Raw genomic sequence first — 25,938 nt, forward strand, 5'->3', positions numbered from 1 at the left:
TAATATCGTGTTTGCCATCGTCAGCCATCGTCTCATGTACTGCTTGACTGCTCGAGAAGTTGTGACTCGCAGGAGCGTGGTGGTGCTTGATTGAACGGCCAATCGTATTGCTCAAATACAAATATCATGACATTTAAGTTTGTAATCTTCAATGATAGACTGCGGCAGAGCAGTTAAATGTTAAACTGGAACGCAAAAATGCACTGAAAAGTTAGTGACTGACGAGATCTACTGTTTTTACTGGCACTGGGCCAGTGGGCCAACGTTAATGTCGGATCCTGCACATGAAAGAAAATAAATAAATTTGCCAGAAAAAAATAGGCTAAGTGGATTTTGATTAATCTTCACCACATTATATGGGAGGCGCAAATTCACTCACACTAGGCTATATGGGACACGCAAAATCATGCTCTCTCTGTGTAAAGACATTTTTCTGCAACCGCAACGCACACCCCCAGGTCCCGAGAGGCAAGACAGACAGCAGACTGTCAAACCAGTAGTGTTTCGTTGTCATCGCTCACTTTGTGACTGACAGGTGCCTGTCCTATCAATTACATTTGCATTTTACATTTTAGTCATTTAGCACAGTGGTTCCCAAACTTTTTTGGTTAATGTACCACCAAGTACCCCCTCATGTGCATTTTACCAGTATGCCTATGTTCTCATGAGTTCTAAAGTACCCTCTGTGCATAGGCCAAGTACCCCTGGTTGGGAAACACTGATTTAGCTGACGCTCTTAACCAGAGCAACTTAAAGGAGAAATTAGGGTTGAGTGCCTTGCTCAAGGGCACATCGACAGATTTTTCACCTAGTCGGCTCGGGGATTCGATCCAGTGTTCATTCAGTTACTGTCCCAACGCTCTTATCCGCTAGAAGATGGATATTGTTCATTCTAGTGGGAGAGGGCTCGGCAGACTTTTTTCTCACTAGCGAATTGAAAAGTAGTTTAGTTAATTTACTGTAAGTGGAAAAAGTACCCGGCTGAAAATGAGTCTGTAATCGGCTGCATAGTCGACAGCTGGCGCAAATGGAAACCCCCCCCCCCACACACACACACACACACACACCACTGTACCTGACGCTCCAGAACTGCATGACCTCCCTCCCTGGTGATGTCACCTCCTGGATGGGGTATGTGTTCCTCCAGGCCCCTGCAGGTGTCCCACAGGGGCCTGGAGGGCCCGGGGCCAGCCAATATTATTTGATGAGGCCCAGGGCCATGCCCCACATGAAAGGGAGGGAGACAGTACCTATTATACAGTCAAACCAGAGGTGTTACATAACACTGTTATAGCTAATAAATACTGCTTGTACTATTGGTATTAAAGAGACTGCGGTTTTAAAACCTGTGTGTTTCTGTGATGAATGGGTTCGTTCATTTTGTTACTTGTGCGTATGCACTAGAGCATGAGGGCAGTTGGGAACATGGCTACTTACTGTAGCATTACTGTTTCCCTTTTTGATGGTACACATAGAGAGCGACGTGCAGAGCGACGTGCAGAGCAACGTGAAGTTCAATGTGTAGTTCAACGTGCAGTTCAACGTGCAGTTCAACGTGCAGAGTAACGTGCAGAGTAACATGAAGTTCAATGTGCAGAACAACGTGCAGACGTGCAGAGCAACATGAAGTTCAACGTGCAGAGCAACTTTGTGTTCATGTCAAAGCAATAGTGCTGAATGTAGTATTTATTTGTTCAGTATTTGTTCATTTCCCTCATTACTACCCTCCTTGCTCCAAGTAAATGTTTCACGGACCATATAGATGTTTTTCATCATAGAGTTTTGCGTCGTGAAGAATCCCAGCTCCTTTCAAACGCTCTATCTTTCATGCAATACCATTACAAAACCGACACATCCTCATTTATATTTTGGTTTGGATTCTTCCATACATTTGCATTTCTCTGGGTGTGCAATAGTGGGAAGGAGTGTCTTTGATCTTCGCTCAATGCTAAACGCAGAGAAGAGAATGAGGAAGAGAGACGTTGAGAAGGGATAATGAAAAGGGAAGTGGCTTCCTTCTCCGAGGGCACACCTGGACACGAGGCCTCCTTTGTTTTCTTCTCCGTTCTCTCTCTGAAGAAGGGAAGGCCTGTGTGCTGGCTAATGACAGTTTACTTCTCCCCATAGGCTAGTGCTCTGTTGACTAGCTATACATATTTAGGATTTTAAGTTGACTATTAACGTTTAGTCCATAATGTTGCTTGATTGGTTGTTAGGCTATTAGCTGGAAGAATATAGGCTACATGAAAAGTACAATACTGTTACTATAACCGTGTGTTAGTGGGGGGTTTTCAGTGCCATCATGTAAATCACAAAGCTCATCTGCGTTTTTCAGCAACAAAAGCGTGATCAATTAAGATCCTATATCTGTAGCTTCATTCATAACCTCAGAATGTGTGTCTTTACAGTACAGTACTATCCCAGCTAGCACATAATGTTCTGAGAACCATATGTTTCTTAGAGTTTGGTGAGAGCGTGGTTATTTTGGTTATTTTGCATACAACCTTTCTACAGCTTTCTGGGAATGGTGCAGGATATTTGCTTGGTTTTGGAACATTCTCAGCACATTTAAGGAACTTGACAAACAAATGTTGTTTTCTTGGTATTTCATTATTTTAACAGAACGTTTCCTAAAAGTTCAAACATGGTTTGATTTAATTTCAATTTTGGTAATGTTCTAGGAACTTTCTCCAACTGGTTTGACATAGGGAATGTTCTCAAATAGTTCAGAGAATGTTAAGAAACAACATTCTGTGGGAATTTCAGTACTTCAGCATAATGTTTCCTACAGGTTCTTTTTAAAGTCATGTTCCCACATCGTTTAGAAACGTTAAGAAAATGTTCGATAAACAACAGAGAACGTTCTAAGAATATTATTTAAATATACATTCTGTTCTCAGCATCAACAAAACTCTCAATCCTCCATATTAATAAAATGAATTTATTAAACTTTTCTAGCTCTTTTCATTAGACAGAATCTCAGTGCTTGTTAAGCAAAATAAACAACAAGAAGTCATTTACGTTAAAAAGAGATATAGGCTACAACAGTAGCTAAATAAGATAGATCAAGTCTGTTTGAGCGCTTCTAGATCAAGTCTGTTTGAGTGCTTCTAGATCAAGTCTGTTTGAGTACTTCTAGATCAAGTCTGTTTGAGCTTACTTCACATTAAAATGCAAATCAATTTATAACATTTTTGACATGTGTTTTTCTGTATTTTTTTGTTGTTATTCTGTCTCTCACTGTTCAAATAAATCTACCATTAAAATTATAGACTGATCATTTATTTGTCAGTGGGCAAACATACAAAATCAGCAGGGGATCAAATACTTTTTTCCCTCACTGTACGTGTGTTCAGGTGTTGGCCACACCCACTAATTGGCCACACCTGATCATAATGAGTGCTTGTTTCCTTGGAAATGGGGTCTGTTTGAATAGACTAAAATTAACAGCTTTGTAGGAGTAAAACAAAAAAAATAAACGTGGCATGCTAACTCCGTCCTGGTGGTGCAGTGGACTATTCCATGGATAGAAAACCTTAGGTTTGAATCTAATGCTGTGCCACAATTTAAAAATACATGTTTGCATGATTAATGCTTAGGCACATAATTGAATATGCTTGTCTGTGTTTGGAGTTAGAAACTGTTAACCTAAGCCATTGGAACATGTTTTCAGAACATTATTTCATTACCTTCAAATAACCTATAATTTCTGTTCTCAGAATGAAACCTTATTGGAAAACTTTCAGGAAACCAAAGTAAAATGTTCTCAGAACCTCCCTGCAACCTAAAAATGAACATTCACAGAACAGGCAACATTTTAACTTCCGTTCTTTGAACATTTAAAAAAAAAAACGTTCAGTTTTACCGATCAGAAAGCGTATGGCTTCGTTCCCAAAACCAATGGGAAACCAAAAACGTATGTTCCCACAACTTTCTAATTTAGTCTGTGCTGTAATTGGTTGCTTTTCTTTTCATATTGTAGCAGGCTCAAGGGTGTGGGGTTTCCACATTACCAAGTTCAATAACAAAACATTCACCAGTAGCACAACTAGAATGCAAATGGGGAGTTTATTAGGGATTTTTATACATGGGGAAAGAAGGGGGAATTCACCAATTACTTCACAGTCCACAAGCCGTTCTCATTGTCCGTTCCGTTCTCCAGAGGTAAACCTAAAACTCGGGTCCTCAGCCAATCCGGTTCGGTACACAAGGGGGGTAATCCGACAGTCCAGGTCACAACGGGTAATCTCACAGATATTGTTCTCTCTTCTCCCACTTTTCATAACGCACGTTTCTCTCTCCATTTTCTGCCCCTTTGTGCAGGCTGCTTCCTCCTTTATCTCCAAGCCCTCCCTGGCTTAATGAACCACAGCCTCGCCTCGTTGGGGCAGCAAGTCCATATAAGGCTCGGGGGTGGAAGTGTGCACAACACCCACCGCTCCCGAGTATTTTACTCGCTAATGTCCAATCTCTGGATAATAAAATTGATGAGCTCAAGTCGAGAGTTTCTTTTCAGAGAGACACCAGGGATTGTAACATACTCTGCTTCACGGAAACATGGCTCTCTCGAGATATACTGTCTGACTCTGTAAAGCCAGTAGGGTTCTCAGTACATCGCACCGACAGGAACAAAAATCTCTCCACGAAGCAGAAGGGTGGACGTATATGTTTTATGATTAACAACTTATGGTGTAACTGTGATAACATACAGAAACTCAAGTCCTTCTGTTCACCCGACCTAGAATATCTCACAATCAAATGCCGACTGTACTATCTCCTGAGAGAATTTTCGTCAATAATAGCCACAGCGGTCTATATCCCCCGCAAGCAAATACCACGACGGCCCTCAAAGAACTTCACTGAACTTTACGCAAACTGGGAACCACATATCCTGAGGCTGCATTCATTGTAGCTGGTGATTTTAACAAAGCAAATTTGAGGAAAAGGCTCCCGAAATTCTATCAATATATTGATTGTTGTACTTGAGCTGCTAAAACTCTCGACCATTGTCATACTACCTTCCAGAATGCATATAAGTCCCTCCCGTGCCCTCCATTCAGCAAATTGGACCACATTCCATCTTGCTCCTCTTATAGGCAGAAACTCAAACAGGAAGCACCCGTGGTAAGGACTATTCAATGCTGGTTTGACCTATCGGAATCCACGCTTCAAGATTGTTTTGATCATTTGGACTGGGATATGTTCAGAGTAGCTTCAGAAAATAATATCGACACCAATACCGATACAGTGAATGAGTTTATCAGGATGTGCATAGGAGATGTTGTAACCACTGTGACTACTAAAATCTACCCCACCCAGAAATCGTGGATAGATGAGAGCATTCCCGCAAAACTGAAAGCGCGAACCACCGCTTTTAACCAGGGCAAGAAGACTGGGAATATGGAAGTATACAAACAGTGTAGTTATTCCCTCCGCAAAGCAATCAAGCATGCTGAAATTCGGTATAGGGACAAAGCCCAGTTCAACGGCTCAGACACCAGATGTATGTGGCAGGGTCTACAGATAATCACGGATTATAAAAGGAAAACCAGCCACATCACGGACACCTACGTCTTGCTTCCAGACAGGCTGAACACCTTCTTCGCTCGCTTTGAGGATAATACAGTGCCACCGATGCAGTCAAGGACTGTGAGCTCTCCTTCTCCATTGCCGATGTTAGTAAGACATTTAAGTGTGTTAACCCTCGCAAGGCAGCCGGCCCAGATGGTTGTCAGAGCATGTGCTAACCCTCCCAAGGCAGCCGCGTCGTCCGAGCATGCGCAGACCAGTCCATATTCAATCTCTCCCTATCCCAGTCTGTTGTCCCCACATGCTTCAAGATGGGCACCATTGTCCCTGTACCTAAGAAAGCAAAGGTAATTGAACCAAATGACTATCGCCCCGTAGCACTCACCTCTGTCATCATGAAGTGCTTTGAGAGATTAGTCAAGCATCATATCACCTCCACCTTACCTGCCACCCTTGACCCACTTCAATTTGCTTACCGCCTCAATAGATACAGACGATGCAATCGCCACCATACTGCACACGGCCCTGTCCCATCTGGACAAGAGGCATACCTACCTAAGAATGCTGTTCATTGACTGTAGCTCAGCATTCAACACCATAGTACCATCCAAGCTCATCATCAAGCTCGAGGCCCTGTGTCTGAACCCCGCCCTGTGGAACTGGGTCCTGGACTTCCTGACGGGTCGCCCCCAGGTGGTGAATGTATGAAACAACACCTCCTCTTCGCTGATCCTCAACACTGGGGCCCCACAAGGGTGCGTGCTCAGCCCTCTTCTGTACTCCGTTCACCCATGACTACGTGGACAAGCACGCCTCCAACTCAATCATCAAGTGTACAGATGACACAACAGTAGTAGGCTTGATTACCGACAACGATGAGACAGCCTACAGGGAAGAGGGTGAGGGCTCTGGGAGTGTGGTGCCAGAAAAATAACCTCTCACTCAACGTCAACAAAACTAAACCTTTAAGTGCTGAGATGTTAGATAACCGGCATTGACCGCCTTTCTTCCTCCCACGGTTTGCCAATGGTCCAGGGGCACATTAAGTTCAAGAGAAATGGTCACGGTGATGGGTCATTTGCAGATGGACTCTCCACACTGTGATATTGGCTTTTAAATACCAACCTCTATAGCCAGCAGGCTTAAGTACAGTATGATGGAATTAACTGGTACTTGTTGACCTGCTCGTACTTCCTGGATTCTGCTCTTCATTCTGGTAAGAGTGTAGCTAGAAGTGAAAAGGCATTTATTTGAAGATACAGTTTTATAAAAGCCTTATTTTCTGTAAGAGGCTGCAAGTTGCGTGATGTATACTGGTTTCTGAAGAGATGTCATGTCAGTATGGCTCAGTAGTTTTGTTAATCAAGCAAACATTTTGACAAGATGCACAGTCTAAGAAAACCTCAAACTAAATGTGTTCCTGCTTTCATATCGAACACTAAGACGCTAATTCACCTAAGGCTAAGGGGATGAGTCATTCATTACATGATGATGAATGCAAACACAGTATGTCATCATTATTCCAAGGGCTGTAGCATAAGATGTAGCAGTTAACCAGAAACAAAACATGGATTTATTCACTCACATTCTGATTGGGTTAAGCATAACATACAGAGAAGTCTACTGTGCTTTTAACTTACTATTTTAGATAGAGGAAGAGCTTTGCTCAAAACGGAGATCAAAAGTTGTCGTTTTTTTATTCTGTGCTTCCAGACCTCCACTGCCACTGTGAATATTGTGGTCACTGATGTCAACGATAATGACCCTGTCTTCGATCCTCTCCTGCCCCAAAACTTAACGGTTACAGAGGAGGAGGCCAACTGTTTTGTGGGCCATGTAAAGGTAAGTCTGACCTTATGTCTGCCATACTGTGTACTCACTGTATAATCCACATGACTGACTCATCCATAGACCCTTGTAGAATGGACTCATGTTAAGATACAGTAGACCTGTCTGATGAGTAAGTCAGTGTACTGTGGCTGGTTAGCTGTGTAGAGTAATATTTCTGTGGTACTGAATCTATGAACATGTATATTGCAGCTTGCATTGGCATAATGTCCAAGGGGCCTTTGACATTGAAAGTCTGTCCCAATGCTGTTTAACTTACATGTAGCTGGCTTGCAGCAGTACACCCTACTGTCCCTCTTTGACTCTGGTGTCTGTCTCCCGCTAACTCTCCCTGTCCCATTTGGCTAATTGTAGTTAGTGGCCCTCGGGGATGTGAGGGTGCCAAGGCCCAACTCTCCGCTTGGCCTGCCGATCCCCCCCGGTCTCCCAGCATGTGTGCCCAGCTGCCAAGAGCCCCAGAGCAGGGAGGGCCCGTATCTTTTGGTTATCACTATGGCAACAGCATCCAGAAACTATAAAAAACACAATATTTACCTCTTACAGTTAAAGGGAGGGCTCCCTGCCCGGTCCGCTGTTGATAATTTTCCAATTAAATAAATGAAATTTTAATCATTTGTCACGTTCAGGGACATCCCATAATGAGTAGCTTTGTTGGGCTCTGTTAAGCTGCAAGGAGCTGTAATTAGTGGTGTGAATAATAGGGCGGGAGGATTGTTTGTGGAATAAGCAGAGGATAATGTAGGCAGACATCTTTGGTGGGACTCTGTGCTTTTTCTGTACAGTACAGCAGAATGCTGTGTTGTGAATCATTAGATGAATGTTTACCTGTGCGTGCGTGCGTGCGTGCGTGTGTGTTGGTGCCTGGAGAAGTGGGTATGCCCAAAAAATTCCGAACCGCCCATCCGGTGAAGGAAAGGCACCCTGTGTAAAAAATGATATGAGATACAGTGATATCCACACGGAATGACCTAAAATGATGAATCCCATATTGGTCTTTCACAGTCAGGCCAACCCAAGCTGTACTGTGCAGTAGGCTAATAGTAGGCCTACTATTGAAACAGATAAATGAGGCTGTCAACTGAGTCAGAAATTCAAAGGTTTCCATTTTTTCAGGTTTTTGCTCTCAAAGTCCATAACAATGCTTAAAGCACATCAGCAGACAACTTTTGAAGTCTGGCAAAAATCCAATACATTTCGTTTTTTTGTGTAGTTACAGTTTAATTGAAGTGTGCAGGCACCTAGCACTGTGGTTTGATTAGCATTGTTTCTGTAGCACATGAGATGAGGTTTGCAAAATAAATGGCCACTGGATTTATGCAAATAATGCCAGGTAGGCATAGGCTACTTTTTAGCTAATATTTAATAGAGAAGGTTTTTGGAAAAGCCTTTCCATCTACCAGAAGATAGTTAGGCCTATCATTAGTATCTATATTTTTCCTGTTCCATAATTGTTTGAAATCTGGATGTTTTACTTCATATTATGAGACATGTCTTACCTTGCTTCAAAGTAGCCTATAGCCCAAACCCCACCATAGAAAGATGGAGGCAATTATTTGTATAAAGACTTCCTCATTATGCGTTCTCCTGTTCTATTTGTTCTATTCTTTTTTCTCAATGTCTAGCAGCCAATGGCATTATCCTAGTCATATTAGCAACACATGATAGTTGTTGCATTTTTAGATACCACTCTTTTAACATTTCTAGCAGATATGTCCATCTCTGTCCGCTCAGATATGCGGTGCGCATTTTAGAACGGCGTTTTACCGTGTGTACGTTACTGCGCCTAAAATGTGAAGAAATAATCATTTATCAAAATGTTAAGCTAAACATTCCGATCTGTTCCATCAGTCCTATTAATTGATATGGCGTATACCTCCACTACACTACTTTGATATACGCATCAATGGGGATTAAGAAGTGAGTATAGGCAATGCCCACTAAATTATAAGTGGCAAAGGGCGAATACCTGTGTATACACTCCACTACACCACTGTGTGTGTGTGTGTGCGAGCGTGCGTGCCCGTGTGCGTGCGTGGCTAGACTCCCAAACCTGATCCTTAGTTTCCTCCAAACTGACAATCATTCCAACCACATAACATGCCCTCCAGTGGGGAGTTTGGGACACGCTCCCAACCCTAACATTCCATGTTTGTCCCCCCCCCCCCACAGCTAACCTGGAGCAAAACCATGGACCACAAGCCACATTAAAGCTGGCCAGAGGCCCTGAAGTGTGCTATCAGAATATATCTCAGCCAAACATGACCATCAACACTAACTCTCCCGCCAAACTGAAATATTTGATCAAATAAGCTCTCAGATATGATCAATTACTGCAATAATATCTCGGAATGTGCAATTGATCAGCAAGTCGCTCATACTGGCTCAGCATATGATAAGACAAGTGGGATTTGTGTAGCTACAGAGGCTACAGTATGCACATCGAAATGAGCAAGCCTTTATGGAACACTAACCACTCAACCATCTGCCCTTCCTCAATCTGCCAGCGCATGGATATTACAGTTTTTTCTGATTGCTTAGGCACTATCTTTGAAACTATAGGCTATTTTTGCAAAGCTGTACACACCAACCACAAAACCTTACACCAAACCAGCAAAACATTATACATCTCTTGCAAAAGCAAACAATTCTTGTAAAAATTCTTCAAACTCTTTAAAAGAAAAGTGGTTTTGCATCAACAATACACACAAACCATAATTTGAATGAGCACACGAATCACCAACTACGTGCTGATGGTATAAATTATAAACACTTTTGGCTTTTGCTTTTTCTGTGTGCAGGGCATAGCAGTTTGCAATAAAGTTTTGTCATACATGTATTAAACACACATACACACAGCTATCCAAATGTGTAAAGTATGGACGTGTATTCCAAACATAACACACTATCAATACAAATAAGGGGAAAATGTTCTAACACTCCTCAAACAACAAAAGTGCAGTAGAAGAAAACAAAAACATTTGTACTAGAAAAAATAGAACAGAAACAAATGTGGCTCCATCTCACCTTCTTTGTGGGTCTGGCCATAAGACTTCATCCACATCACATGTTGTCTTGAGCTAGGCAGCGTGGAAGTATCGCCTGGAGTGCTGTATCCAGGCCTGGCATGACCCCTGATCAATATCTCCACAAGCCTCCTCTATTGCCTGTAGAAGGGGTATGTGTTGGTGGGGCTGGCGATCACACACCTTCCAACCACATGCAGAGAATAATTCTTCAATAGGATTCAAGAATGGAGAGAAAGGGCGAGATTGAGTGCGATGAAAAGTGGGTGACCTGTGAACCAATTGCGGACCACAGCAGCCTGGTGGAAACTAACATTGTCCCAGGTGATGACATACCTGGGCTGCTCTGGCCCCTGGTCATTAGGGATTAGTCTGTTGTTGAGGGTGTCCTGAAATGTGATAATGTGTGCAGTGTTGTATGGGCCTAGGATTGCATGATGGTGAAGGACGTCGTTTTGACTAATAGCCACACACTTTGTTATGTTGCCACCACGTTGTCCCGGGACGTTGATGAAGGCACGGTGTCTGATGATATTTCTGTCGGGCCCCTTGTTTTTGCAAGGTTGAAACCTGCCTCGTCCACATATATTAGCTCATAATGCACTGCATCTGCTTCTAGCTCCATGACTCTCTGAAAGAGACAAGACAATGTAGCACAGTAGGAAAAGACAGGGATCAGTCAATATGATGTAGCACCATACACTTCCAGATCCAGTACCAATGATAGGATAGTATAGCTTACCTGTACATATTAATATCTCAGTTGTTTTACACGGTCTGAGTTTCTTTCGAAAGGGACTCTGTACAGCTGCTTCATCCTAATTCTATTGCATTTCAGTAGACGAGACAGTGCAGAGAGACTCACTCTGTTGACGTTTTGGAATATGGTGTTATCTGGCATTATGTGGTCCTGCAGTTCAGTGAGTCTGAGGAAGTTATTTGCAATGACCATATTTACAATGTAGTTGTCCTGCTCTGGGGTGAACAGTCAACTTCTTCCACCATGTACTGGTTTTCTTGCAGTTCTGTAAAAGCATTTGAATGGTTTTAGTGATAGATCCTTCTCATTATGAAAGTACAGTACATATTACTGTACCAGTAAGACTACAGCACTTAGTTACTTACTGCTTCTCATTTCGAAATATCCAGATGATACCTGCAACAGTTTAGCGGCTCAGATTTGGTTGAACCTGTTGCCCAGCCTCCCTCGTGATCATCCTATGGTTGACAACATGGTCAACCACAGTCGCTCTGATTTCATCAGTTATTGTGTTACTGACTCCCCTTCCTCTTCCCCGTCCTCTCCTTCTCCCTCATCTTATTTCACCTTTTCCTCGTCCTCCTCCTCTTACTTCTTCACCAAATCGTCCTCTTCCTCCTTCGCCTCCTCCTCGTCCTCTTCCTATAGTTCTCACCCCTCTTACTCTGTCCAATATTGGCCTCCATTGTTGTCCCAACCAAATGTTTACATGTGGCCTATTTATAGTGCTCAAGCTCTGATTTGTAAGTGTACTCATTATATAAGTGTTTTCACATTTGTCAATGTGGAAAGGAAATTTGCGAAATAGTGTAGCATTGTAGAGACCAATGTTTCCAGTTTTGCCTGAAGTGTGTTATTACATTGCAAACTGAGTGTAAAGCACTGAGTTATGTTTACAGTTTTGCTAAAAGTGTGTTGTAAAATTACACACTGAGTGTAAAGCAGAGAATGTGCATTCAGTTTGGCACACTTGGTAAATGCATTGGCTATAAGTGTTAATGTTTTCAGAGATAGGGCCTCAAGAATCACTGTTAGTGTTTAAGCATTCAGAAAATACTGTAGTACCGACGGTGGGCAACCTGGTGTGTTGTGGTATTATTTATAAACTGGGTGGTTCGAGCCCTGAATGCTGATTGGCAGACAGTCGTGGTATAACAGACCGTATACCACTGGTGTGTGTCAGGTGCGTCGTAAAAAGTAGACCAAGGCGCAGCGGGTATCGTGCTCATCTTCCTTTTTTATTTGGATAAACGTGAACTTAAAAATAACAAACAACGACGAGAAACAGTCCTGTAAGGCTACACCGCTATACATGGAACAACTACCCACAAACAGTGACAAAAAAACCCTACTTAAATATGGCTTCCAATTAGAAGCAACGAAGAACAGCTGCTTCCAATTGAAGGCCAAACCAAAACATAGAAATAGACTAAATAGACATTCAAAACATAGAAAATTACACAAAACCCAAGACACAAATCAAACACACCCCTGCCACATCCTGACCATACTACAATAACAAAATGGCCCCTTACTGGTCAGGACGTGACAGTACACCCCCCCCCCCCCCAAAGGTGCAGACCCTGAATGCACCTTAACCAAAAGACCCCAACAATAACCCACAACAACAACAAACGAAAAAAAACTAAAGGGAGGGAAGGGAGGGTGGCCACCGTCACCGACAGTTCCTGTGCAAACACCCCCCCTTCCCCAAACTCCCCCCTACAGAGGTGGCTCTGGTTCCGGCCCTAGTCCCCAACCTAACTTGTCCACCCCCGCTGAAGGCTCTGGGCTGGCGGGCGACTCTGGCAGCTCTGGGCTGGCGGGCGACTCTGGCAGCTCTGGGCTGGCGGGCGACTCTGGCAGCTCCGGGCTAGTGACACACCACAGGGCTAGTGCGAGAACCAGGAACAGGACGTACTGGACTGGGCAGGCGCACTAAAGGCCTGGTGCGTGGGGCTGGCTTTGGAGGCGCCAGACTGGTGACACGCACCTCAAGGCTAGTGCGAAGAGCAGGAACAGGGTAAACTGGACCCTGGAGACGCACTGGAGGTCTGGAGCATACAGCCTGCACAACCCTTCCTGGCTGAGTGCTCAACATCGCCTGGCCATACTGAGGAGCTTTAACCAATCGCACTGGCCTTTGAATGCTTCTGGGCAATATAGTGCGCATTTCCGCATAGCTCGGTGCTTTCTTGATCCGTCGCGCCCTGTAATAAGCACGGGGAGTTGGCTCAGGTCTGCATCCTGACTCTGCCCAACTCCCCGTGTGCCCCCCCCAACATTTTTTTGGGGGGGGGGGATGCCTCCTGGTCTCCTCTAGCTCCCTTAGTTTGTCCTCCCAGAATCATCGTTCATCACTCCAAGTCCATCCTTCTCCCTGGTGCTCCAATCCCCGCTGCTTGGTCTTCGTAAGGGGGGTAGTCCTGTCAGGTGCGTCGTAAAAAGTGGACCAAGGCGCAGCGGGTATCGTGCTCATCTTCCTTTTTTATTTGGATAAACGGGAACACTTAACAAAACTAACAAACAACGACAAAAAAAACAGTCCTGAAAGGCTATACATGGAACAACTACCCACAAACACAGTGACAAAAACCCCCTACTTAAATATGGCCTCCAATTAGAAGCAACGAAGATCAGCTGCTTCCAATTGAAGGCCAAACCAAAACCTGAACATAGAAATAGACTAAATAGACATTCAAACATAGAAATAGACAACATAGAACATTACCCAAAAACCCAAGACACATAAATCAAACACACCCCTGCCACGTCCTGACCATACTACAATAACAAAATGACCCCTTACTGGTCAGGACGTGACAGTGTGACAAAACAATTATTTTTTACTGCTCTAGTTACGATGGTAACCAGTTCATAATAGCAATAAGGCACCTCGGGGGTTTGTGGTATAATGTTGATCGAAGTGATCCAAGGTACTGTCTGCAAGACAAATTAGTTTGAATATGTGTCAGTGACGGGATGAAAATCGTTGCCTGATTGGAATTGATGTCTAAGACTTGTCTAGTTTGCTTCTATTATCTCATTGATAGCACTATCAGCCCATCTCCAATGTTTTACTTGGCACATTCTGTCTGCTACTGAGCGGCATTTTGCTCTGTTTATCAAGCCAGCAAGACCCATTACTGCATTCACTTTATGAGAGAGAGCAGGCAGCAAGACAAGTGAAGCAGAAATCACTGTTCTCTCTCTGGCTCGGCGTGCAGTCTCTTCCTCACTAGATAATGACACTCTTCCCAAATTGTGGTGTTTACCGGTTGGGTCTGGGGTGATGCACAGTGTAAGTCATATCTCTGCTTCTCTTCCATACAGGTTTTAATGAACTTTTAATTGATTCTCTGAGAAAATGTATGCTTTCATTACCAGGCCCTGGTTCCTTTAGAAGGTAATAAAAAGGTATTGAATTAATTCCATCACTGACTGGATACTGTAGCTATCGTCATGCTTTTGGCCTGGCTGTTGTGCTTTCAGACTACAGTCGAGCCAACATGTTCTTTGTTATTTCTCATGGTAGGATGTTGTACACCAGACATTAAGAGCAGGAACATCATTTGGGTCGTTTTTTTCTACTTTTTGCACCCCATTGCAATATGCTTTGAGTGATTGCAATTGAAAATTGCGTATGCAAATTTAAATCCAATCCTGTCTCATTATCTCTGGTCGAAAAGAAATGTTCTCTGAAAAGAAACCTTTTCCAAAGTAAATTATCACTTATCTTTTAGTAGAATACGTTTCATTTTCAAGTTCGTGTATCTTTTTGTCTATCAATGACTTCTAGCTCCCAATCTCGAGGTGAGATGTTATGTCTTGATCCTCCTTTGTTCAATGGGATCACGGCGTCTCATTCTTACAAAGACCTAGAACGTTCCTGTACATTGGAGGTTTAAAAGGCTTCTGAGATATGTAATTTCTTCTTTGCATGAGCTATATATTCCGTTACCTCATTAGAGTGGGTTGGAAAACCTCCTCCACTGTCCTCAACCTCGATCAAATCCTGAAGAGAAATGGAGGAATTAATGCGGAATACAATACAAGCCTTACAGTATACAGACAGCACTGCTTAACTTGCACAATGTTCTTCATTTGCATTACAGAGGACACAGTTTGGAGAGAGGGTTAAACTGTAACACTGTACCTGTTTAAGGCTGTCAGCTTGGGGCCTGTGTACTGCTCTCTCCCTGCTGTTGAAACAGGTGTCTCGTCGTGTGTATGTGTTCCTCCCTATTGGTTTATGCATGATGCTTACCATATGGTTGGTCTAACTCCCCCTGTGTCTCCCTCATCATCCATCCCTCCATCTATCTGTCCATCCATCCCTCCATCTATCCATCCTTCCATCTATCCATCCCTCCATCTATCCATCCCTCCATCTATCCATCCCTCCATTTATCCATCTATCTATCCATCCCTCCATCTATCCATCCCTCCATCTATCCATCCATCCATCCCTCCATCTATCCATCCCTCCATTTATCCATCTATCTATCCATCCCTCCATCTATCCATCCCTCCATCTATCCATCCATCCATCCCTCCATCTATCCATCCCTCCATTTATCCATATATCTATCCATCCCTCCATCTATCGTTCATCCATCCCTCCATCTATCCATCCTTCCATCTATCCATCCTTCCATCTATCCATCCCTCCATTTATCCATCTATCCATCCATCCATCCCTCCATCTATCCATCCCTCCATCCCCCCATCCCTCCATCTATCCATCCATCCATCTATCCATCTCTCCATCTATCATCCATCCCTCCATCTATCCATCCATCCCTCTATCTATCTATCCATCCATCCCTCTATCTATCCATCCATCCCTCCATTTATCCATCTATCCATCCATCCCTCCATCTATCCATCCATCCCTCCATTTATCACTCTATTCATCCATCCCTCCATTTATCCATCTATCATCCATCCCTCCATTTATCCATCCATCCATCCCTCTATCTATCCATTCATTCATCCCTCCATCTATCCATCCATCCCTCCATCTATCCATCCATCCCTCCATCTATCCATCCATCCCTCTATCTATCCATTCCTCCATCTATCCATTATCCATCCATCCCTCCATTTATCCATCTATCTATCCATCCCTCCATCCATCCCTCTATCTATCCATTCATCCATCTATCCATTATCCATCCATCCATCCATCCCTCTATCTATCCATCCATCCCTCTATCTATCCATCCATCCCTCTATCTATCTATCCATCCCTCCATCTATCCATCCATCCCTCCATCTATCCATCCATCCCTCCATCTATCCATCCATCCCTCCATCTATCCATCCATCCCTCCATCTATCCATCCATCCCTCTATCTATCTATTCATCCATCTATCCATTATCCATCCATCCATTCCTATCTATTCATCCCTCCATTTATCCATCCATCCCTCCATCCCTCCATCTTTCCATCCATCCCTCTATCTATACACCCAGGCCACAGATCCAGACGTGGGGGTTAATGGCCAGGTGCGCTACCGACTGGTCAACCACGCCGACCTCTTCAGGATCAACTCCAACGGCACCATCTCCACCGCAGTGCCTTTGGATCGAGAGGTTAAGGGTCAGTATGACCTCATCGTGGAGGCGGAGGACGGAGCGGTGGAGGACCCCAGGAGAACCACACTGACTCTGTCGGTGACCGTGCTGGATGTGGATGATAACAGTCCGGTGTTCTCACAACCATCCTATACGGTCAATCTGCCGGAGAATAGTCCTAAGAACACAGTCATCCTGCAGTTTACCGTGAGTGTGTGTGTGTGTGTGTGTGTGTGTGTGTGTGTGTGTCCAAGAGTGCACAGCATGCTCCATACACACTCAGCAGCAGGGGTATATACTACTTCAAACACTCCACAGTCCAAATGCATCCTCTAGTACATCAAAGCACACAAAGCCAGGAGGTACATGGTTAGCCTAGAGCGTATTGACAGAGGATATCAAAACCTCTGACATGGCCTCGCTATTCAGTCACATGCTGCCAGGAAAGGGCAAACAGGAGCTGCAGATTCCTGCACAGCGGTTGCTGCCTTTTGTTACATCAAATTACACCAAGTATCTATACCAACCAACCAACCATACAAACAAACAAACAGAACATGACTCTCTGAGTGGAATAGAAACCGAAAAAGACAAACCACCCAATTTTTCCACCATTATTTTTCAAGAACCTGCCTCTAGAATTGTGTGTATTTGTGTTTAACAAGAACCTTTCCTTTTAGAATTGTGATGAATTGTGTTTTAAAATAACCTTCTTTGATCCAAAAGTTGAACCTGGACTAACTACAATTGTGGTTATTTGTTGTTGGCTAGCCCAGAGAATACTTTTTTATGAGACCAGTCATATCTCCCTGTGTTGGGCTAATCATGGGACATTTCAGGTGGGGTTGGTTGATTGACAGTTGCCGTGACAATGACTGTCTGGTCCAAGTACACTGATCCCTCAGCAGTGACAAACCTATCATCACCTTCCGTCGCTCCCCACGCCACACCGAACCTGCTGATACGCTGATATTTTGGGCAAATTAGTGGGGCCACTGATGACTGAGCTAGCACGGTAGGGGGTTTACCTGTGTATAGGCCCAATGATATTCTTCCCCAATACACACTCCAAGTTAACACACTCACCCCCACCTGAAAGCACTCTACAGACACACAGACAGGGATGAATCCATTAATAGTGGCCTCCCTCCTGACAATGGATTTGAGTAGTTATTACTGCAGATCACTGTGATTTGTCTGACGAGTTGCCATTCTGTAGAAACTAGAATTGCTTGTCGCCTGAATAAGGGACTCAGGTTGAAATAAAGGTTGCAAAATGCTGTATAATTCGTATCATTTTCTGGCTGTTAGGTTCTTAGAAAATAGGGACATGTTTCTTAAGTAATACTTTTTTTTATAACTACTGTTAAAGTTACTGGATATCAGGTCCTATAGACGAGACCGACTAATACGGGACACTGAACCATTACCCACAGTATTCCTTCCTCCTCCTCCTCCTCCTCCTCCTCCTCCACCTCCGCCTCCTCCTTCATACCTCCTTCTCCTCCACCTCCTCTTCCTCCTCCTCCTCCTCCAGGCCAAAGACGCTGACCTGGACTCTAACATCACCTTCCGTATCCGGACCCAGGAGGCTAGACAACTTTTTGCCGTCAATCCAGTGACTGGAGAGCTCTCTGTGCTGCAGACGCTGGACTTTGAGACCCTGGCAGCCTCGGACCATACCTACACCTTCGTGGTGGAAGCACTGGACAATGAAGAGAGCATGCCCCCAGGCCTGGCCACTGTCACTGTAAAGATAACGGTAAGGAAACGACCTTCCCTCTGCCTCCTCCATAACAGAGCCCCATCAGTTAAGCCACTAGGCTGTTTATCACTCACAAGCCAAAGCCATCATTCAAAGGGGAAAATGCAAAAGTGTGGCAGAAGACTTGTTTTTTTTCATAGATACATGCACAGCAAATTCTCCAGTGTTAAAATAATTATAGTTTTTTACAAATATAGATATTAAAACAAACAATGAAGGGGACGTGTATGACTTTCAGGCCCCTCAATTAGGGTAAAAATAGGCCCTCAAAATAAGGCCTTATGAAATGCATATGATATTGTGTAATAAAAGAAAGATATACTGTACAGTTGAAGTCGGAAGTTTACATACACTTAAAACTCATTTTTCAACCACTCCACAAATTCCTTGTTAACAAACTATAGTTTTGGCAAGTCGGTTAGGACATCTACTTTGTGCATGACACAAGTCATTTTTCCAACAATTGTTTACAGACAGATTATTTCACTTATAATTCACTGTATCACAATTCCACATACACTAAGTTGACTGTGCCTTTAAACAGCTTGGAAAATTCCAGAAAATGATGTCATGGCTTTAGAAGCTTCTGATAGGCTAATTGACATCATTTGAGTCAATTGGAGGTGTACCTGTGGATGTATTTCAAGGCCTACCTTCAAACTCAGTGCCTCTTTGCTTGATATCATGGGAAAATCAAAAGAAATCAGCCAAGACCTTGTAGACCTCCACAAGTCTGGTTCATCCTTGGGAGCAATTTCCAAACGCCTGAAGGTACCACGTTCATCTGTACAAACAATAGTACGCAAGTATAAACACCATGGGACCACGCAGCCGTCATACCGCTTAGGAAGGAGACGCGTTCTGTCTCCTAGAGATGAACGTACTTTGGTGCGAAAAGTGCATATCAATCCCAGAACAACAGCAAAGGACCTTGTGAAGATGCTGAATGAAACAGGTACAAAAGTATCTATATCCACAGTAAAACGAGTCCTATATCGACATAACCTGAAAGGCCACTCAGCAAGGTACTAGCCACTGCTCCAAAACTGCCATAAAAAAGCCAGACTACGGTTTGCAACTGCACATGGAGACAAAGATCGTACTTTTTGGAGAAATGTCTTCTGGTCTGATGAAACAAAAATAGAACTGTTTGGCCATAATGACCATCGTTATTTTGGAGGAAAAAGGGGGAGGCTTGCAAGCTGAAGAACACCATCCCAACAGTGAAGCATGGGGGTGGCAGCATCATGTTGTGGGGGTGCTTTGCTGCAGGAGGGACTGGTGCACTTCAATAAATAGATGGCATCATGATGAAGGAAAATTATGTGGATATATTGAAGCAACATCTCAAGACATCAGTCAGGAAGTTAAAGCTTGGTCGCAAATGGGTCTTCCAAATGGACATTGACCCCAGGCATACTTCCAAAGTTGTGGCAAAATGGCTTAAGGACAACAAAGTCAAGGTATTGGAGTGGCCATCACAAAGCCCTGACCTCAATCCTATCGAAAATTTGTGGGCAGAACTGAAAAAGTCTGTGCGAGCAAGGAGGCCGACAAACCTGACTCAGTTACACCACCACTGTCAGGAGGAATGGGCCAAAATTCACCCAACTTATTGTGGGAATCTTGTGGAAAGCTACCTGAAATGTTTGACCCAAGTTAAACAATTTAAAGGCAATGCTACCAAATACTAATTAAGTGTATGTAAACTTCTGACCCACTGGGAATGTGATGAAAGAAATAAAAGCTGAAATAAATCATTCTCTCTACTATTATCCTGACATTTCACATTTTTAAAATAAAGTGGTGATCCTAACTGACCTAAAACAGGGAATTTTTACTAGGATTAAATGTCAGGAATTATGAAAAACTGGGTTTAAATGTATTTGGCTAAGGTGTATGTAAACTTCCGACTTCAACTGCATATTGCTAACATATTCGCTTAGGATCTCCACAGGACCAAAAATGGATGAATGCAACAACCATGTCTCTGTCACTAACAAACAAAGTCATGGGTGCTAACTCTACAATTTACTCGAAAGGCAAGGCACTCTGGGAAATATTTGAATAGGGCTTTATACTTTACACAGCAGTGGTGGAAAAAGTACCCAATTGTCATTCTTGAATAAAAGTATAGATACCTTAATAGAACGTTACTGAAGTAAAAGTGAAAGTCACCCAGTAAAAGAGTACTTGAGTAAAAGTCTAAAAGTATTTGGTTTTAAATATACTTAAGTATCAAAAGTAAATGTAATTGCTAAAATATACTTAAGTATCAAAAGTAGAAGTAAAAGTATACATTTTCAAATTCCTTATATTAAGCAAAGCAGACAGCACCATTTTCTTGTTTAAAAAAATGTATGGATAGCCAGGGGCACACTCCAACACTCAGACATTATTTTCAAAAGATGCAGTTGTGTTTACTGAGTCTGCCAGACCATAGGCAGTAGCGATGACCAGGGATGTTCTCTTGATTAGTGTGTGAATTAGACAATTTTCCAGTCCTGCTAAGCATTCAAAATTGAACAAGTACTTTTGAGTGTCAGGGTTAATGTATGGAGTAAAAAGTACAATATTTTCTTTGCAATGTAGTGACTTAAAAGTAAAAGTACCACAAAAAACTACTTAAGTAGTACTTTAAAGTATTTTTACTTAAGTATTTTACACCACTGCTAAGCAGTGTGTTAATTTAACACTGTTCCGGTTTCTATATGGATCCACAGACACCATGTTGATTTGCCGTGTGACTCTTTCTCTCTCTCTCACTCCCTCGTCTTTCTCTCTGGTCTGAAACCACTAGCCACCCTCATCACCACGGAGCTAAAGAGAGATAAATGATCCTCCAGCTACCTCTCATTTTTCCTGGCCTGACAAAAGACAAGCTGACAGATTGATACTGTAGTACAGTGCTGTGGTATTTTATGTCTTGATGGTCATTAGGTTTCTGAGGGCTCTATTTTGTCAGTCTGATTTATTATGTTTCAGAAGATTAACCACCAGACACTTGCTGAATGGAGATTAGCCTGCCGTTGGCCTCGGAATGACGCTCAGTAGTACAGTAGAACAGTATTATAGTAGAACAGTAGAACAGTATTATAGTAGAGCAGTAGAGCAGTAGAGCAGTAGTACAGTAGAGCAGTAGAACAGTAGAACAGTATTACAGTAGAACAGTATTATAGTAGAACAGTAGAACAGTATTATAGTAGTACAGTAGAACATTAGAACAGTATTATAGTAGAACAGTATTATAGTAGTACAGTATAACATTAGAACAGTATTATAGTAGAACAGTAGAACAGTATTATAGTAGTACAGTAGAGCAGTAGAATAGTAGAACATTATAACAGTATTATAGTAGAACAGTAGAACAGTGTTATAGTAGTACAGTAGAGCAGTAGAACAGTATTATAGTAGAACAGTAGAACAGTATTATAGTAGAACAGTAGAACAGTATTATAGTAGTACAGTAGAACAGTATTATAATAGAACAGTATTATAGTAGAACAGTAGAACAGTATTATAGTAGAACGGTATTATAGTAGAACAGTATTATAGTAGTACAGTAGAACAGTATTATAGTAGAACAGTAGAACAGTATTATAGTGGTACAGTAGAACAGTATTATAGTAGTACAGTAGAACATTAGAACAGTATTATAGTAGTACAGTAGAACAGTATTATAGTGGTACAGTAGAACAGTAGAACAGTATTATAGTAGTACAGTAGAACAGTAGAACAGTATTATAGTAGTACAGTAGAACAGTATTATAGTAGTACAGTAGAGCAGGAGAACATTAGAACAGTATTATAGTTGTACAGTAGACCATTATTATGGTAGTACAGTAGTATAGTAGTACAGTTGAGCAGTAGTACAGTAGAACAGTATTATAGTAGTACAGTAGAACAGTAGTACAGTAGAACAGTATTATAGTAGAACAGCATTGTAGTAGAACAGTAAAACAGTAGTACAGGAGTACAGTTCCTCATCTTCCACCCCTTCTAATGCGACTGATGATGTCACCATTGTCCTTGATTCTACACTGCTCAAAAAAATAAAGGGAACACTTAAACAACACAATGTAACTCCAAGTCAATCACACTTCTGTGAAATCATACTGTCCACTTAGGAAGCAACACTGATTGACAATACATTTCACATGCTGTTGTGCAAATGGAATAGACAACAGGTGGAAATTATAGGCAATTAGCAAGACACCCCCAATAAAGGAGTGGTTCAGCAGGTGGTGACCACAGACCACTTCTCAGTTCCTATGCTTCCTGGCTGATGTTTTGGTCACTTTTGAATGCTGGCGGTGCTTTCACTCTAGTGGTAGCATGAGACGGAGTATACAACCCACACAAGTGGCTCAGGTAGTGCAGCTCATCCAGGATGGCACATCAATGCGAGCTGTGGCAAGAAGGTTTGCTGTGTCTGTCAGCGTAGTGTCCAGAGCATGGAGGCGTTACCAGGAGACAGGCCAGTACATCAGGAGACGTGGAGGAGGCCATAGGAGGGCAACAACCCAGCAGCAGGACCGCTACCTCTGCCTTTATGCAAGGAGGAGCAGGAGAATCACTGCCAGAGCCCTGCAAAATGATCTCCAGCAGGCCACAAATGTGCATGTGTCTGCTCAAACGGTCAGAAACAGACTCCATGAGGGAGGTATGAGGGCCCGACGTCCACAGGTGGGGGTTGTGCTTACAGCCCAACACCGTGCAGGACGTTTGGCATTTGCCAGAGAACACCAAGGTTGGCAAATTCACCACTGGTGCCCTGTGCTCTTCACAGATGAAAGCAGGTTCACACTGAGCACGTGACAGACGTGACAGAGTCTGGAGACGCCGTGGAGAACGTTCTGCTGCCTGCAACATCCTCCAGCATGACCGGTTTGGCGGTGGGTCAGTCATGATGTGGGGTGGCATTTCTTTGAGGGGCCGCACAGCCCTCCATGTGCTCGCCAGAGGTAGCCTGACTGCCATTAGGTACCGAGATGAGATCCTCAGACCCCTTGTGAGACCATATGCTGGTGCGGTTGGCCCTGGGTTCCTCCTAATGCAAGACAATGCTAGACCTCATGTGGCTGGAGTGTGTCAGCAGTTCCTGCAAGAGGAAGGCATTGATGCTATGGACTGGCCCGCCCATTCCCCAGACCTGAATCCAATTGAGCACATCTGGGACATCATGTCTCGCTCCATCCACCAATGCCACATTGCACCACAGACTGTCCAGGAGTTGGCGGATGCTTTAGTCCAGGTCTGGGAGGAGATCTCTCAGGAGACCATCTGCCACCTCATCAGGAGCATGCCCATGCGTTGTAGGGAGGTCATACAAGCACGTGGAGGCCACACACACTACTGAGCCTCATTTTGACTTGTTTTAAGGACATTACATCAAAGTTGGATCAGCCTGTAGTGTGGTTTTCCACTTTAATTTTGAGTGTGACTCCAAATCCAGACCTCCATGGGTTGATAAATTGGATTTCCATTGATTATTTTTGTGTGATTTTGTTGTCAGCACATTCAACTATGCAAAGAAAAAAGTATTTAATAAGATTATTTCTTTCATTCAGATCTAGGATGTGTTGTTTAAGTGTTCCCTTTATTTTTTTGAGCAGTATATAAGCAATATTGTGCTGCTATTTGTATTGACTTGGCCAAAGCTTTGATACAGTAGACCATTCCATTATTGTGGGCCGGCTTAGGAGTATTGGTGTCGCTGAGGGGTCTTTGGGCTGGTTTGCTAACTACCTCTCTCAAATAGTGCTGTGTATAAAGTCAGAAAATCTGCTCTCAGCCACTGCCTGTCACCAAGGGAGTACCCCAAGGCTCGATTCTAGGTCCCACACTCTTCTCAATTTACTTCAACAACATAGCTCAGGCAGTAGGAAGCTCTTATCTATTTATATGTAGATGATACAGTCTCAGCTGGCCCCTCCCTGGATTTTGTGTTAAATGTACTACAACAAAGCTTTCTTAGTGTCCAACAAGCTTTCTCTACCCTTAACCTTGTTCTGAACACCTCCCAAACAAACGTCATGTGGTTTGGTAAGAAGAATGCCCCTCTTCCCACAGGTGTGATTACTACCTCTGAGGTTCTAGAGCTTGAGGTAGTCACCTCATACAAGTACCTGGGAGTATGGCGGGACGGTACACTGTCCTTCTCTCAGCACATATCCAAGCTGTAGTCTAAGGTTAAATCTAGACTTGGTTTCCTCTATCGCAATCGCTCCTCTTTCACCCCAGCTGCCAAACGAACCCTGATTCAGATGACCTTCCTACCCATGCTAGAGTACAGAGACATAATTTATAGATCGGCAGGTAAGAGTGCTCTCGAGTGGCTAGATGTTCTTTACCATTCGGCTTTCAGATTTGCCACCAATGCTCCTTATAGGACACATCACTGCACTCTGTACTCCTCTGTAAACTGGTCATCTCTGTATACCTGTCGCAAGACCCACTGGTTGATGCTTATTTATAAAAACCCTCTTAGGCCTCACTCCCCCCTATCTGAGATATCTACTGCAGCCCTCATTCTCCACATACAACACCCGTTCTGCCAGTCACATTCTGTTAAAGGTCCCCAAAGCACACACATCACTGGGTCGCTCCTCTTTTCAGTTCGCTGCAGCTAGCGACTGGAACGAGCTGCAACAAACACTCAAACTGGACAGTTTTATCTCAATCTCTTCATTCAAAGACTCAATCATGGACACTTATTACTGACAGTTGTGGCTGCTTCACGTGATGTATTGTTGTTTCTACCTAATTGCCCTTTGTGCTGTTGTCCGTGCCCAATAATGTTTGTACCATGTTTTGTGCTGGTACCATGTTGTGTTGCTACCATGCTGTGTTCTCACATGTTTCTGCCTTGCTATGTTGTTGTCTTAGGTCTCTCTTTATGTAGTGTGTGTTGTCTCTATTGTTGTGATGTGTGTTTTGTCCTATATTTATATTGTATTTATTTTTAATCCCAGGCCCCCGTCCCCGCCGACGGCCTTTTGTACTTAAATGACTTGCAGAGTTAAATAAAATAAATAAATAAACAGTATAACATTATTACAGTAGAACAGTAGAACAGTATTATAGTAGTACAGTAGAACAGTATTTTAGTAGTGCAGTAGAACATTAGTACAGTAGAACAGTAGAACATTTGAGCAGTATTATAGTAGGACTGTAGAACAGTACTATATTAGTACAGTAGACCAGTATTATTGTAGTGCAGTAGTACAGTACTACAGTAGTACAGTAGAACAGTAGTATAGTGGTACAGTAGAACAGTATTATAGTGGTACAGTAGAACAGTATTATAGTAGAACAGTAGAACAGTATCATAGTAGAACAGTAGTACAGTAGAAGAGTATTATAGTAGTACAGTAGAACTGTAGTACAGTATTATGGTAGAACAGTATTATAGTAGAACAGTAGAACATTA

The 25,938-nt window shown here is 43.0% G+C and overlaps 1 protein-coding gene across 1 annotated transcript in view; it reads left to right on the forward strand.

Moving 5' to 3' along the window:
• The window catches only part of LOC106578947 (protocadherin-15), a 143,230-nt gene that overhangs the window by 100,255 nt on the left and 17,037 nt on the right, over positions 1-25,938 (forward strand). The window contains exons 17-19 of the mRNA XM_082965525.1: positions 7,243-7,371; positions 16,640-16,948; positions 18,279-18,503. Coding sequence (XP_082821651.1) covers positions 7,243-7,371; positions 16,640-16,948; positions 18,279-18,503 — 663 coding nt within the window. The remainder of the gene's footprint in view (positions 1-7,242; positions 7,372-16,639; positions 16,949-18,278; positions 18,504-25,938) is intronic.

Source organism: Salmo salar, chromosome 19, assembly GCF_965601325.2.
Source record: "Salmo salar chromosome 19, fSalSal1, whole genome shotgun sequence".
NCBI classification, from domain to species: domain Eukaryota; kingdom Metazoa; phylum Chordata; class Actinopteri; order Salmoniformes; family Salmonidae; genus Salmo; species Salmo salar.